Source organism: Perna viridis, chromosome 6, assembly GCF_037379345.1.
Source record: "Perna viridis isolate PV_CMFRI_1.1 ecotype Kerala chromosome 6, ASM3737934v1, whole genome shotgun sequence".
NCBI lineage: Eukaryota > Metazoa > Mollusca > Bivalvia > Mytilida > Mytilidae > Perna > Perna viridis.
Genome location: NC_142450.1, coordinates 1,190,105 through 1,206,091, shown reverse-complemented (window position 1 = coordinate 1,206,091; position 15,987 = coordinate 1,190,105). Strand labels below are relative to the sequence as shown.

General features: G+C 33.6%; 1 protein-coding gene across 5 annotated transcripts in view; it reads left to right on the top strand.

Moving 5' to 3' along the window:
* Positions 1-1,193: 1,193 nt before the first annotated feature.
* Positions 1,194-15,987, top strand: part of LOC148613158 (uncharacterized) — a 19,607-nt gene continuing 4,813 nt past the window's right edge. The window contains exons 1-9 of one of the 5 annotated variants that reach the window (XM_088586351.1): positions 1,194-1,333; positions 2,393-2,459; positions 3,545-3,628; positions 5,386-5,487; positions 6,727-6,916; positions 7,323-7,436; positions 7,769-7,933; positions 9,648-9,703; positions 15,593-15,741. In XM_088586351.1, coding sequence (XP_088442477.1) covers positions 1,257-1,333; positions 2,393-2,459; positions 3,545-3,628; positions 5,386-5,487; positions 6,727-6,916; positions 7,323-7,436; positions 7,769-7,933; positions 9,648-9,703; positions 15,593-15,741 — 1,004 coding nt within the window. In that variant the 5' untranslated portion in view covers positions 1,194-1,256. Of the gene's footprint in view, positions 1,334-2,392; positions 2,460-3,544; positions 3,629-5,385; positions 5,488-6,726; positions 6,917-7,322; positions 7,437-7,768; positions 7,934-8,946; positions 9,127-9,647; positions 9,704-10,881; positions 10,955-15,592; positions 15,742-15,987 lie in introns of those variants that run through there. The other 4 variants (XM_088586355.1, XM_088586352.1, XM_088586354.1 and 1 more) reach the window with 4 other exon arrangements.

The window sequence follows — 15,987 nt, the reverse complement described above, 5'->3', positions numbered from 1 at the left end:
AAAGTCTTTCTTCTCATATAAAGTATATTATTTTCATTTTTACTTAATCCACTTAAAGAAAGAAAAATCATGAAGTTAATACAACCAAGAACCGTTACAGGTATTCTTAACTATGTACATGACGAAAATAATTAATAAAAACAAACAAAGAAAAACACTAATTAAAAAAAACAACCTCTATATACACAAACAAAACTGATTAGACTAATACAGAGAAAGTAGGGGATGTGAGATTTGTCATAGGGACTACAACCCTATCAAATAGTGGCAATATGCCACATATTTCATGGGGATTCAATAGACGGTGATAACATATCAACGACAGCAATTCCCCAAAAAATTATCTGTAATTTCTTTTTGAAACACATGAATAAAATTTAAAGTTTGAGGAAGAATGTCAAGGTCGTATATAGGTATCCATAGTGATAGAACAATCTGAATATGTAATGTCTGAATAAAAAAAACATCAAATCATGCAAAGTCGAATGAACAACAGAAAAATCAAATAAATACAAACAAAAGCAAAATATATAGCATACAAGAAAAATGGTTATGAACATAAAAACAACGTTATTATCACACAACCAGTTTTAACTACTTCTTGTTTTTGTTTTCTTTTGTTTGTCACTTGTAATGAAAAACTTAACACAACAACAACAACAAAAAATGACGCCACTGGGATGAACCCTACGGTGATATACATCTTATGAGTATCGAGATTTTCAGGCTGCGGTTTGCACTAGTTTCGTAGTTTACGGTCATTGCAAGGGAACTCATTTTGCGGTTAGCAGGGTATATTTACAAAAGGAACTCAATTTGCAGTTTTCCTTACATTAGTGGATATGAAATAAATGTGAATGTTGTTTCTACGTGCAATTTTCATTTATATTAGAGAAATATAAAGAAAATATTGAGTTCATAAAAAATAATAAAACTCTCTAAGTGCAAAGTAGAACATTTATCGCAAAGTTGAAAATCTTATTACTTAAAACAACTTGCATATCTATTAGTATCTATTAGTATTATTATCTACACTCCGACACAGTTATGCAAATAAATAAATGAACAAGTATGAAAATTTATCATGAAATTTGACACTTGTATATTTTGAAAGGTCTTCTTATCTAAGAAGAAAAGATATTTCAGTGAAACAGGTACTTTCCCAAATAAGTATACTTCTGACCAATGGGAAGTCATTTTGTAATAAAGACTGCCCATTTCAAATGTTTGTCCTTTAGATCTGTTTTCGCAACAAAATGACCTCCAAAATGGCGATTTTTGTTCTGTTTGGAACATTTTTATTTTTGCAATGTTCTGCTCAAAGCCTAACCGAGTAAGTAATGTTAGTTTTTTATGTTTTCGCCATTTGTTATACAGACTAAACTGACTCTCCTTTTGACTATTTCAAAGAGCTTGTAAATGCATTTTGTCTTTATTTATATCGAACAACCATCAAACGTTTAGACTTCATAAAATAATTATGATAGGGAAAAGTAGTCCATACTATTCAAACAAATTAAGAAATGGGTTATTAAAAGATCATTTTAAGGAAGCAAAACAAATAATCAAAATATTTTACATGATACCCATGTTATACATGTCGCTTTTTGGGGCGACTAATTCCAGCACAGTACAGACGAGCTGTGTAATGTCGTCATCTTGAACTAGTTAATCGTTATTGCATATCCATCGGTACCATGAAAATCGATTTGTTCATGGGGCTTTTTTTTTCCTTTCCTCTTTTTTGTACCGCCCTTGAATTTTTATGAGCAACACGGAGGGTGTTTCCAGAAAAGCAGAGGTCGCTTACCCTACCGGTCCATTTTGTCCGAGCTCCCAGCTTTTAGAGTCCGAGTTGCGTATTTACTTTTGTTACTATGGATGTATAATTTTGGTTATTTTATATTTTTTGGTTATATGTATCCGTTTTCCCTGTCTGGTCTTTGTCCCTGGACTACCTTATTTTGATTTCCGCTAGAGATTTTTTGGTTCCCTTAAGTACTCTATCTGTATCATACACCTACTTATCATACTATCGGTGTTTTATTCCGCAAAAATACATCCTAAGAAGGTAAAACTAGAATAAGGAACATTACTCAGTGATATGTTTGAATCATATTCAATTTTACCTAAGCCTATCAAGATTTCACCTTAAACAGAATGAAAATTATTCAAGTTACTTTGGTGCCTACATGAGATTGATGTAAGATATTTTACACAAACGTTCCGATATTTTTTAAGATTCATGCTCCTTAGCCAAGCCTTTTCCTTTGTGTATCGAGAAAGACTTAGACATCATTTGGACTCATATTATTTTGAAGAACAGAATCAAAATACAATGTATCAACATTTTAAACTTATCGACTTTGAATCGCTTTTCTATTTGTTTTAGTCCGTTGAAAGTTGATTTTCCAAGTGTTACCGTTCATGCAGTTTCAACTGGCGACGTGAACTTGTTGGTATGTTTTATATTGAGTCATTCATATATCCTCCGATATAAAAGCGCTGGTGAGGTTTATATTGAGTCATTAATATATTCTCTGGTATGAAAGTGATGATAAGGTTTATATTGAGTCGTCCATATATCATCTGGTATGAAAGCGTTGGTTAGGTTTATATTGAGTCGTCCATATATCTTCTGGTATGAAAGCGTTGGTAAGGTTTATTTTGAGTCATCCATATATCATCTGGTATGAAAGCGTTGGTAAGGTTTATTTTGAGTCATCCATATATCATCTGGTATGAAAGAGCGTAAAGCTAAGCAATTATTGAAACAAAAGAGATCTTTTACTAAAAACACAAGAATGAAATGGGATAAATTCACTGAGGATAAAAATACGTTTCATAATAAGAACACTTTGAAGAAATGTCGTGGAAAACTGACTAAGCCAAGAAATTTTTTTATAGAAACATTACAAATTAATATTTGTTACTATCCGTAATATCGAGCATTTACAGAACATGAACCATTCTACAAAATATACTGAATATTCAGTACAAAAATAAGACTGAATACCCTTTTATTGCTATACTACATTTCAGACTCTATTTATGGCTCATTTCAAAGGATTTGATATATTCATGTTTTTGACTGCTCTTGGTGTAAAGCTCATAATTGCTTTTACATATAAATATTATTGAGTTTATGAGTAGAAAAAAACAGACACTAGACCAACAAAAATATATAGATCTCCCGTATATCATAACTTGGGGCATTATATAATGCAATTGTACTTTCCGGAAATAATGATAGAGATTTTTTAAATCAAAATGAACGTCTTGATAAATTTTTGCAAAATACTTTAAGTCAAATTGTATTCATAAATTGTATATCCGGTTTTTAGGTACACCATGGTAAATTTACACCTCCAGCCTTTTTGAAAGCTACACGTTAAATTACCTGGATTGCTACCTTTTCGGAATAGCATATGTCGCATTATGGTTGGAGAATGTTTGTTTTTGTTGTGGACTAAAAAAATGTTTGTTTTGTTGGGCTTTGGTAAAACCAATACAATACTTGAATCAATAAAAAAAATATTTTCAGAGTCGAAATGGAGATATTATGCTTGAACATAACGGAACAGGGAGAGTCATGTTTGACGGGGAAGATCTGAATTACATCATTCAGGTATAACTAGACGTAATTAATTCAGAGGGCATCCAAGCAAAAAAAAAGGTTGCACAGGACATTTTTTTTTCAAACAAACTTTCACCTATTTCATATTGCAAATTAACCTTTTCTCATAGTTGATTGTTGGTTTTTGATTAATTGCAACGATTGAAGAGAAGTAACATGCTTCCATGGAAAGCATTGGCATTAATTTAAACGGAAGATTGCTCTTTATTTTGTGCAAAATTTGGATGGGTTTTTGGTTGAATTTTAAAAGCAATTGGATGTAAGTTTAAAATAATCTTTATGCTATTTTGCATACATATGATACATGTATATACATTACATTAGAACAAAATATTCAGTTGGACAAAATTAACCATCCGCCGCCTTTATCATGGAAACTGCCTGATTTCCTCATAGGCAGTCCCTTAATCATATGTATAGACTGATACTGATTTGTATGATTAATTGTTCTTCAGAATTGTTTTTGAATTAAGCAAGCATTTTGCAACTATACTTAAATTTAAATCCGATAACCATAAAATAACAATGGTATACAGATATTCAAATCAGTCATGATACATGGTACGAAATAGAGGTGAACATACAGAAATAACACAAACGAGAAATAAACAGTGTGAAAGAGAAGCAAAGACACATAGAGTATAAAATCTGTTACAGAAGAACATTTACAGTTTTGATGATTGTAATAAAATTACACAATTTTTTCAGCTTTGACTTTTGTTGCATATTCATTTGTGATTGAAACTTGTATATGAGAGAGTAATCAAGAGAACCAAGGTTATAGCGATAATCAAAAGAATGTAATCCAGGGACAAAGACCAGACATGGAAAACAGACACACACAACAGAGAAAATGGAATAACTAAAATCATACATACAAATTAACAAAAGAAATGAGCAACTCGGACTCCACTAAAAACTGGGAGCATGAACCAGGTGCACCAGTAGGGTAAGCGTCTTCTGCTTTCCTAGAAACATCCGCCTAGTTGCTCATAAAAATTCAAGTCCGGAGTAGACGAAAGAGGAAAGGAAAACTACGACACGTTGAATAAATCAGTTTTCATGGCGCAGATGGATACACCGTAACGATCCACGAGTTTATGATGACGGCTATAAAAGTTTTGTAGTGATGACTTCAACCTTGTAGCAACATAACCCAGCTCCAGAAGCCTATTTGTTAGAATTCTACCGCGATACAAAAAGTCTGCGTAGTTTCGGCAAGCTCTGGCATAACGTATGAGTTGTGATATGAACACTCCATACGCAGGTGCTGAAGGGATGTTGCCACAGATGAAAGGAAAGTTAACAATTTTGAATGAAAAGTCATCACGTTTGTCGTAAAGTTTGGTCAATAGTTTTCCTTTACCATCGATTTCTAAGTGTAGGTCAAGATAACAGTTAGCACTTTCGATCTTTTTTATATTCTCCTATTTGTTTTGAAACTTTTATACCTATGAATATAATGCTCTTCATCCCCAATTTTATTTTCATTGTATATCATTTCTGATTACGGTCTCGACCGCTCTATTGATAGAGGTTTAAAAAAATTAAAATCACTTTATTTTACAAAAATATTTGACAAATGCAACATGCATGTTTGGTTGCCTTTATGTTGTTGGCCCGTTGACATATTCGCCATACCTATTCTCGTTATATTCAAAATATAACTTTTCATTATAAGCATTTTACTTGGTTGTGAAATTTTTGATGTTTACCATTGAGGAGTATATATTTCCTCCCTTTAATAGTTAATTTTAAGTCAACCACCCATATGGGAAGAGCACTCACCGTTCGGCTACCTGGGTGAATACCATGCAGGAAAGAAGATCAGTGTTACTGTGAAAGCTAAGGTAAATAGTTCAGAATGGACTTTGGATGATTCTTAACTATTCTAATATACATTATCCATTTCGGCAAAACTGATTAACATCGAATATAATGTAGAGCAACCGTCCAGAAACTTACATAAATTGTCTGTTAATTTTAAAGTCGTGAACGGTTGACTTTTGCAGTATTTCCAAACTTCACTATTGTTCACAACACTGTGATGTTACTTATTTTCGCAACAAAAATCCATAAACAATGGGAAATGCTCTCATTTGGATAACTTAAATTACATCTTAAATAAAAGTCGCGTAACCAACATACAAACAATGGAAGTATTAGAGACGCCTCTGAAGTAACAAACTCAACAAAGGAGCGTTTTAGAGTCATTTCAGTGCGCATCGCATTTTGTGTCATTAAACTTATACCATAATACCCGTTTGATCTTACACAAAGACAGAAAAGTGTGAGAAAGGAAATTAACTTTCAGTGATGTAAACAATTTTTGATTACCCTTTATTTACAATTTAAACAAATTTGTATGAAAAAGCTAAATAAATCTATAGAAATTAAAAATGTTAAAGATCTTTGAAATAAATGTATTTTTTTCCTAATTCCAAAAACCTCAATATGATTGTAATCGTAGTTTTTAAATTCGTATTAATAAAAAAATGTTAACACTGAACTAACTGTATGTCAAAAACCAAACAAAAACCAAAACAAAAACAAAACAAAACAAAACAAAAACAAAAACAAAACAAAACAAAAAACAAAACAAAACAAAACAAAAAACAAAAAAAACAAATTTTTCATCCAAAACTATGAAATTACAGGTGAAGTTTTGGGATAACAGTAATTACAGGGAACCTAGATCCGAATGTTAACCAAACGAATATAATCTACGGACAAAGACTAGACGCCTACTAAGAAACAAAAAGTAACCCAGACTCCACTAAAACCTTTAAGTATTGGCCAGTTACATCGGTAGGATAACCACCCTCTGCTTTTCATGAAACACTCGCGTGTTGCTCATAAATTCTCACGTCCGAGGTCCACGAATGAGTAAAGAAAAACATACCTCTTTTTCGGAAGCTTCATTATAAAATGTCCATGTATTTTCATTCAGCTCTGATATAATGTATGTGTTGTGGTATGATAAAATGAGGAGAAAAAAAAAACACACACAGGCACGTAAAAATACATCTTTAATATCTATGTCGTTAATAATTTGAAATTGTTATACTAAATATAAATTATTTTCACAGGATCCAGAAGGGCACTCACTTGTTTACTCTGTAGTTGCTGGATCACTGCCACCGGGGATAAAATTAGAAGCATCGTCGGGAAGAATACACGGTATAATCCCAGATTCTGATGCCACATACACAGTAACAGTTAGAGCTACAGATAATTATGGACATTTTGCAGACAGCGTTTTAAAAATTGTTACAAGAGGTACATATACAGTTATTCTAAGCTAAATTGATCACCAAAAGAAATATCTTGAAATTATAAACGCCGTATTTGTCCTGCTGTTTAACTCATAATAATTTAATACTAAACATGCTTCATTTAACGAACAATTTCAAAAAGGTATTTAACAATAGAAGGTATATAATGGAAATAAGTAATAAGGTATCTGTAAAACTTTCTTCATATAAATTTCAGACAGAGATGTATGGGGGAATCCCTTTTCGTAGCGAATGGACGTACGAACAGACAAGCGTAAGGACACCCCTATCACTATACATCCTTCACTCAAAGTGGTGATATAAATTACAGTGTTACAATTCCATGAATAAAGGGAGCATTATTTCAATTGGGCAAACAAATATAATACTTCTCAATAAAATCACTTCAGGCATAATTTACTGTGATATGAGTCCATGTGTTAACCAAGGTGTTTGTTTGGACAAAGATACAGGCTACAAATGTTACTGTCCAAATCCATATGGTGGCCTACGATGTGAAATAGGTAAATATGTATATTAACCATGAATGGGCAGCACACTGGAAAGTCGTATATTTTTTTCTGTTGTTGTTTTATTACTGTTGTAATAGAAAAATGATGTGAACCAGATCCTTATATATCGTCTTTGAAAGGCTTTGAGACCACAAACGTGATTGATTTCCGATTGCAACATGAGAAACATGCTATAACATGGATTGTGATTACCTCCCGCAATTTTTATTCATTCTGGTACAGTGAGGTAAAATCAAATTCATATATAGTAAAACATAATAAATGGACTGTGAGTTTTTTTCGGAACTTTTTTGTAATTAAAAAAAAAATTTTCTTCCATTTAGATTGCCGAAATAATCACTTGATAGGCAATACAAATTCAAAAGTTGTACCAGATGCAAGTCTTACTGGTTACCTGATGTATAGCACCTACCAGGCTATTGGAGCTAGGATGAACAGTGGTGGTTGGTACGGGTTGAACTCAAGTTCATATCTACAAGTCGACCTAGGTTAGTATGCATAATATTATTTAACTAATCTTTGTATGCTGTGTGTATTAATCAGCAAAGTATATGACACTTACCTCACCCCCAACCCGATAAACCTGGTCCATGCCCCTCATTTTCAATGGAGTACGGTTTAATTACTTATTTAAGTTTCTTTGTTGTTTGTGTTTGTATTTCCTGATCAGTTTTATATTTGGAAAATATATTCTTTTGATTTTCGCTCGAAGTTTTAATTTCTATCAGGAGCGGATCCATGATTTTATGGACGGAAGCGTGATTACGAGAATCAGTATAAACGGAAACCAGATTATGACATGTTTAATGAATGGATATGATAAATTATCATATTCAATTCAATATTTAACAGATTACGATAGATTTTCTTCTCTTAAAACTGGGGGCGTACGCCCATTGCGCCCCAACTTGGATTTAACAACATCCCTTCGGCTCCTGCGTTTGGAGTGTTAATATCACTCATACGTTATGCCAGAGCTTGCCGAAACTACGCAAGCTATTGTTGCTACAAGATTGAAGTCATCACTACAGAAGTTTTATTGTCGTCATCATGAACTCGTGGATCGTTATGGTGTGTCCATCATAGTTTTCCTTTCCTCGATTGTCTACCCTGGACTTAACTTTTTATGAGCAACTCGGCGGGTGTTTCTAGAAAAGCAGAGGACGCTTACCATACCGGTGCACCTGGTCCATGCTCCCAGTTTTTAGAGGAGTCCGAGTTGCTCATTTGCTTTTGTTACTTTGTATGTATGATTTTGGTTACTTTATGTTTTTTGTTGTGTATATCTGTTTTCCATGTCTGGTCTTTGTCCCTGGATTACATTCTTTTGATTACCGCTATAACCTTGGTTCCCTTGATTACTCTTTTGGACCCGCCACAGTCTATTTGCAAGAAAAAGAAGTATATACTTTGGAGATAGATTTTACAGACAAACCTAATTGATTTGAGTGATTTTTTAAATTTATTAAATACGTATTGTTTGAGCCTTTACTCTCCTTAGGTTGGAATATTGACATTATACAACCTGGTAGAGATAAAATATCCGGGGTAAATCAACCCAAAGATGCTTAGATATGGTTAATATACAGTTGAAACATATACCCTCGAAAAAAATGTGCTGCTAGAAATCACCTCATCTTGACATGGAATGAACTTGTTTATCACATATTTTTGCACAAACTGACAACGTTAAAAACGTAGAATAAAAAAAATGTCAGCATTACCATTTATTGAAATATCTTGTGTACCTAATACTTTTGTATGAGTGGTCGTTCATGTCATTATAAATGATTTTTTAATATTACAAAATGAATTTCTAATATTAAAACATCTTTTTTAATATTAAAAAAAATGATTTTGTAATATTAAAAATTCATTTTCTAAAATTACAATATTGATTTTTGTCCACTTTTGGCTTGCCAAACAGTTAGGTCATTTCTGAAAATTGTATCTCATTTCTTTTAAATAAAACTTGCTTTTAGGCAGTCGGCACAGAAATTTCAAGTGTTTGTTTTTCATAAAAAAGTGCATATTTTAAAAATCTTTGGTGTGTGGAGGTTCAAGTATTTCTAAGTAATTTAGTGATTATTGTTATAAAATCCAGTAACTATGGTAACATACAGAAACAATATTAGTTTTAGTACAAATCAGGGGTGCCTTTCAAAAACAAACAGCAAAATACTATGTTTTATAAACTATCAGGCACTGCGACACTACCACTGGATGAAAGAGTAATCAAGGGAACCAAGGTTATAGCGGTAATCAAAAGAATGTAATCCAGGGACAAAGACCAGACGTGGAAAACAGACATACACAACAAAGAACATAAAGTAACTAAAACCATACATACAAAGTAACAAAAGTAAATGAGCAACTCGGACTCCACTAAAAACTGGAAGCATGGACCAGGTGTACCGGTATGGTAAGTATCCTCTGCTTTTCTAGAAACACCCGCCGAGTTGCTCATAAAAGTCAAGTCCGGGGTAGGCAAACGAGGGAAGGAAAACTATGACCCGTTGAATAAATCAGTTCTCATGGTGCTGATGGATACACCATAACGGTCCACGAGTTCATGATAACGACTTCTATAGTGATGACTTCAATCTTGTAGCAACATAACTCTGTTCCAGAAGCCTATTTGTTAGAGTTCTAGTGCGATACAAAAAGTCTGCGTAGTTTCGGCAAGCTCTGGCATAACGTATGAGTGATATTAACACTCCATACGCAGGAGCCGAAGGGATGTTGCCACAGATGAAAGGAAAGTTGACAATTCTGAATGAAAAGTCATCACGTTTATCGTAAAGTTTGGTCAATAGTTTTCCTTTACCATCGATTTCTAAGTGTAGGTCAAGATATGAGGCTGACATCACAGTGTCTGTAGTATCCTTTATCTCAAGTTCTTTTGGGTAGATGCGATGTATCAAATCCCCGAAATTAGGATTGTTTTAAGATAATACGTCATCTATATAGCGGAAACTGAGATTGAAGGATCTAGCCAAACGATATTCTTTCTTTCTGATCAGATCAGCTATAAAGTCAGCTTCATAAGAGTGAAGGAATAGGTCAGCAAGTAAAGGAGCACAATTTGTTCCCATTGGAATACCGACTATTGAAAAACACGTCCACCACACTGGACAAATATGTTGTCGATTAAAAATTCAAGCATTTTGTAAACACCTTCCTCTGTATATTTGGAAGATGATTTGGAATTATTTCTTCCAAAGTATGAGGAATCTCTACCAAGGACTATATATTTGTATCTAGGTGTACCATCTTTTTTGGGAAAACAACGATGTATAATGTTTTTAAGTCGGGATTTGAATTGAGTATGGGGAATAGAAGTATACAGTGTTGACAAATCATAGGTTTTAATGCTGTTATATTCAGATAATAGTCTTGACCTGATTGTCTCCAAAAGATCTTTCGAATTTTTCAGGATCCACATTGAATTCATACCACTAAGGGAGTAACAAGTATTGTGGTAGGACTGGAGATCCTCTTTGACAGTTGTGAGTATAGAAGTTAAAAGTTTTGAAAGAGGTTTGGTGGTACATTTTGCAGATCCAGCTATGAAACGTTGTTTGTATGGATTCTTGTGAAGTTTAGGAATCCAGTACATAAACGGTAAATCACAATCATCGTCCTTGGTAGAGAGACCAAAAGAGGATAGCACAGATTTATGGTTTTCCACAATTTCGTTTTTGGTGAGAGTGGTAGCAGTGTAGGTCTTATCACTGCTATTATGTTCTACGTCTACCTCTGATAGTAAACATTGGATATAAAACGTTTTACAGACAAAAACAATGTTGTTTTGGGCTTTGTCTGCTGGTACGACAACATATTTGTCACAATAGTAGACAATATTTTTGCTACATCGGGGTCTTTGAAAACTGATGTAGCCTTGGCACTCATTGACCTACTTAAAACTTTCATTCGTTTCAAAATTAAAGACCTCACGGCCTTGAACCACTCTGACAGAGAATCAATGTCTTCTTGTTCTCGTTTTCTCCATTTTCTTGCATAGTCATCGACGGCATCCATAAGAACTTTAAAGTTATAATTCCAATATATGGAGCGTGGTTCATGGTATTTGGGATCTTTAGAAAGGATATTACGCAGAGATTCGTTTTCGATAATGGTTAAATCTCCCGTAACGACGTGACCAGAAAGATCATATTTGAATGGAGGGGTTTTGCAAAAACTGTCAGGTGGTTTAACCTTGAAGTCCTCAATCTCGAGGTTCTGCAATAGCCTTTTATAATTGAAAATTTTGGATGCGATGGGTGAAGTATAGGAATATGAAATAATTGGTATGGATTTGTCTTTGAAATATGGGGGAATTTTGTTGGTAACGTTTTTGTGATGGAGTATGTTAGTCAAATTAATTGCATCTATACCTTTGTTGACAAACGGTAGTGGAAGAAATGATCGTTTTTCTTCATCTTGCCTTTTCACACAAACTGGTTTAAAGAGTCTGTGGAAACCAATATCCAAAATGATGGCAACAAGTCTGTATAATGATGAGGTGGGGTCAGAAACAGGAGTGTCAAGACTTGTCTTGTAAAGGGAGTGTAGTAGAGTGAGAGGTATAGAATAAAGTTTGGTTCTAATGTGATGAAGTCCAAGAGTTTTTTTTGTATGAAAGGAAGGAGACCATCTATGGAGACATCATGTAACTTAGGTGACGTATAGTGGCGATGGCCATGACTCCTTCCCGTCTTGGATTTTTGTCAAATAAATTCATCACATTTATGTTATTGTTCTATTGGCTTGAAAGGTTTCCTATACTTTTGATGTTGTCATTGCATCCGTTAGGTATTGCAGTACCTAGTCTGCGTATCCAGTACTCCTCTCTCTTTCCCTACGATAGTTTTTACTTAGAACGGGACTATTCGTAGGATGGTAATTTTTTTTTCTAAAATACGAACTTTCATGGAGAGGATTGAATGATCTTGTTGATTAAAGTGTTGATAAATTGTCGAGAATTTGGTGGTGTTAATTCCCGAACGATGACCGCAGATTCTTTTATTTAATCGTTCTGGCGTTTCTCCGACATATATTAAACCGCATAAGTTGCATTCTAATCCATATATTAAGTTTGTTGATTTGCAACTTAAGTCATCGTGCCTTCTTGTATGGAAGGTTTGGTTTGTAAGGGAACTGGAGAAGTAAGGGTCGGTTATAAGAATGTTGCATGTTTTGCAATTTTTAATAACACATTTTGATATGGTACAATGTGGTTCGTCATCGTTGTAGTCAAATATATCGTTTAAAGTGATGGAACATGGTTTGATAATTTTAAAATAGTCAGAATTTTTGTACTGGAATAGATGGTCTGCAGACTGAACGTGTGATTGGATACTTTTAGTTGAATTGGTCGGGGCACTTTCCATACCAGATGTGAGTGTGCTAAGATTCCCATCTGGGGACACCACATACTTACAAGACAACAGAGTGTCCGATCTGCTGTCAGGTTCGGACCTTTTTATACTGGGTGACGTCCGAGCCAGTTTTTCTTTCATTCCTCTTATTAAAACCATTAATTTTAAAAATTGTATTACTGGGTTGATACCCTCTGGGACAAAATCCACCAGCAGACGTATCGACCCAGGGTGTGAAAGAGTAATCAAGGGAACCAAGGTTATAGCGGTAATCAAAAGAATGTAATCCAGGGACAAAGACCAGACATGGAAAACAGACATACACAACAAAGAACATAAAGTAACTAAAATCATACATACAAAGTAACAAAAGTAAATGAGCAACTCGGACTCCACTAAAAACTGGGAGCATGGACTAGGTGCATCGGTATGGTAAGCGTCCTCTGCTTTTCTAGAAACACCCGCCGAGTTGCTCATGAAAAGTCAAGTCACGCATGAGGTAGGTGGAAAAAGGGTAAAAATAATAAGACCCTTTTCGATTCATTCTCTCACAATTTTAGTTCCAAAAGTTCGTGCGAAAAAAGGTATTTTGAAAATCAGTCATCTGATGCCGAGGAGAGACCTTAATACGACAAGGGACTGAAGAGTTCCGGATACCATTTCTCATTTAAATTACACCTGTTTACCATTACATATATTACATCTGTCTATGTATAAAGGCTTAACTACATTTAAACAATATATCCAACAAATTTCAACTTTTAATTTTAAGTTTTACAGAAATCAAGGTTGGTAACTTGGTGTGCGAATCAGTGCCCCTTAATATAACTGTATAGTGCATCCTTGATATTCACTTCGATATTTAAATCCATTCTATATTCAATATACAACCCAAAAACGAATGTCAAACGAATATCGAACAGCAAAAGAAATCCTGTTTGATATTCAGTTTGATATTAAAATCCGTCCTATATTCAATATATAAAACGGAAACGAATGTCAAACGAATATCAAACAGTAAACAAATTCTGTTTGATATTCAGTTTAATATTCAAATCCACTCTATATTCAATATATAACCCGGAAACAAACGTCAAACAAATATCGAACAGCAAAAGAAATTCTGTTTGATATTCAGTTTGATATTCAAAGCCATTCTATATTCAATGTATTAACCGGAAACGAATGTCAAACGAATATCGAACGGACCAAACTCCTGTTTAATATTCAGTTTGATATTCAAATCCGTCCTACATTCAATATATAACCCGGAAACGAAAGTCAAACGAATATCGAACAGCAAAAATATCCTATTTGATATTCAATTCGATATTCAAATCCGTTCTATATTCAAAATATAACCCGGAAGCGAACATCAAACGAATATCGAACAGACAAAAATCCCGTTTGATATTCATTTGATATTCATTTAGAGTTTACATTCTTAAAAGTAGTCAGAAATGAATATCAAACGAATATCAATGCTGTTTTGGCGTAGTCCACTACGTTGATGAGTTCTTGCTGGTACCTGTCTTTGAGTAGCTGAAGTCTGGTGTCTATCACTCTGTATCTGCGTCTCTTGGGTGGGCGAGCTCCTTCTGCTGCGTACTGGATGATGGTGCATTCTGTAACTGACTGGGTCTTCTGTAGTGCCTTTATGATCTGGTAGATGTTTGGGTGGGCATGCTGAACTTTCTTTTTGATCTTGTTGTGTCTGCTTCAGGGCAGTTTTGGTGGATGAAATTTAAAAATCCTAGATTGGACGCAGAATAATGTTTACATTATGTCACTTTTAAGTTTTTAAGTTTTCATTTTTCAGATTGTTAATTAATTCACTTAAAAAGTATGAAATAAGTAATAATTACACAGTTACAAAATAACGAAAGTTAAAAAACTGTATCAGTATAATTTAAAATTAAGCATATTTTATCAAACATGTTAAAGATATTTCAACAAAAGCATAGGGTATTTCAGCAAAAATTTTACAAGTTTTATTTCAAGTTAAGCATATTTTTTAATATGTTACGGATATTTCACCAAAATCATAATATTTTAGCAAATTTGTAAAGTATTTCGTCAAAAGTGTACAAGTTTTACAAATTTTGTTGTTAAAATTAAGCATAATGTTTACAGTTTGTGAAAGATTTATTGTTAAAATGTGCATATGTAACTTAATTCAATAATAAATTATAGAATTATTTATAGGTGAAATACAGGTACATTTCAGAAACAAACTTTAATTGTTTAAACAACATAACCCTTATGTTTAATTATATCTGTAATTAAAAATGGACAACCCAGGATGACACCGTTAAAACACCCCAATGGAAAAAAATGATGGGAATATCCTTATTTTGAATAAGGTTGGGTGTTTCTAATAAAGCAGAGGACGCTTACCATACCGGTGCACCTGGTCCATGCTCCCAGTTTTAAGTGGAGTCCGAGTTGCTCATTTGCTTTTGTTACTTTGTATGTATGATTTTAGTTACTTTGTGTTCTTTGTTGTGTATGTCTGTTTTCCCTGTCTGGTCTTTGTCCCTAGATTACATTATTTTGATTACCGCTATAACCTTTTTTCCCTTGATTACTCTTTAACATTACGGCCACTTATACTTTTGACATATAAAGATTATCCAAAGAAAAGCTCCAGGATTGTAACTTTTTATGTTATGTTCGTAATTTTTGCAATTAATAACAATACAGTAATGTTCTGTCAAAAGATTTGACAAAAAATTTCCCTTACAAAAAGTGTTCTCTTTTTACTAGGTAACATATCACACATCGACAACATCCAAATCAAAGGTCGAGATTCATCCAGTTATAGGTATTATTATACTGGTACTTTTTATATACAGTACAGCGATGATGGAAATATCTTCCGGAACTACACATCCAAATCTACAGGAAATACCCATGTATGTATCTAATCTCATTATTTACTCTGCATGTGTATACACATGGGTTTAATCTCATTCATTCACTGTATACGTACATGTTTTGGGTTTATGTTATAGAAATGACATTGTTTCCCATTTAGTACATCAATAAAAACAATATATTCATACTTTTCATACTTACTGCTATGACATTAATAGTAGAAAACAGAATGCACCAGAGTATAACCTAAAAAAAATTAATAATATCCATCAGATGGCATATAA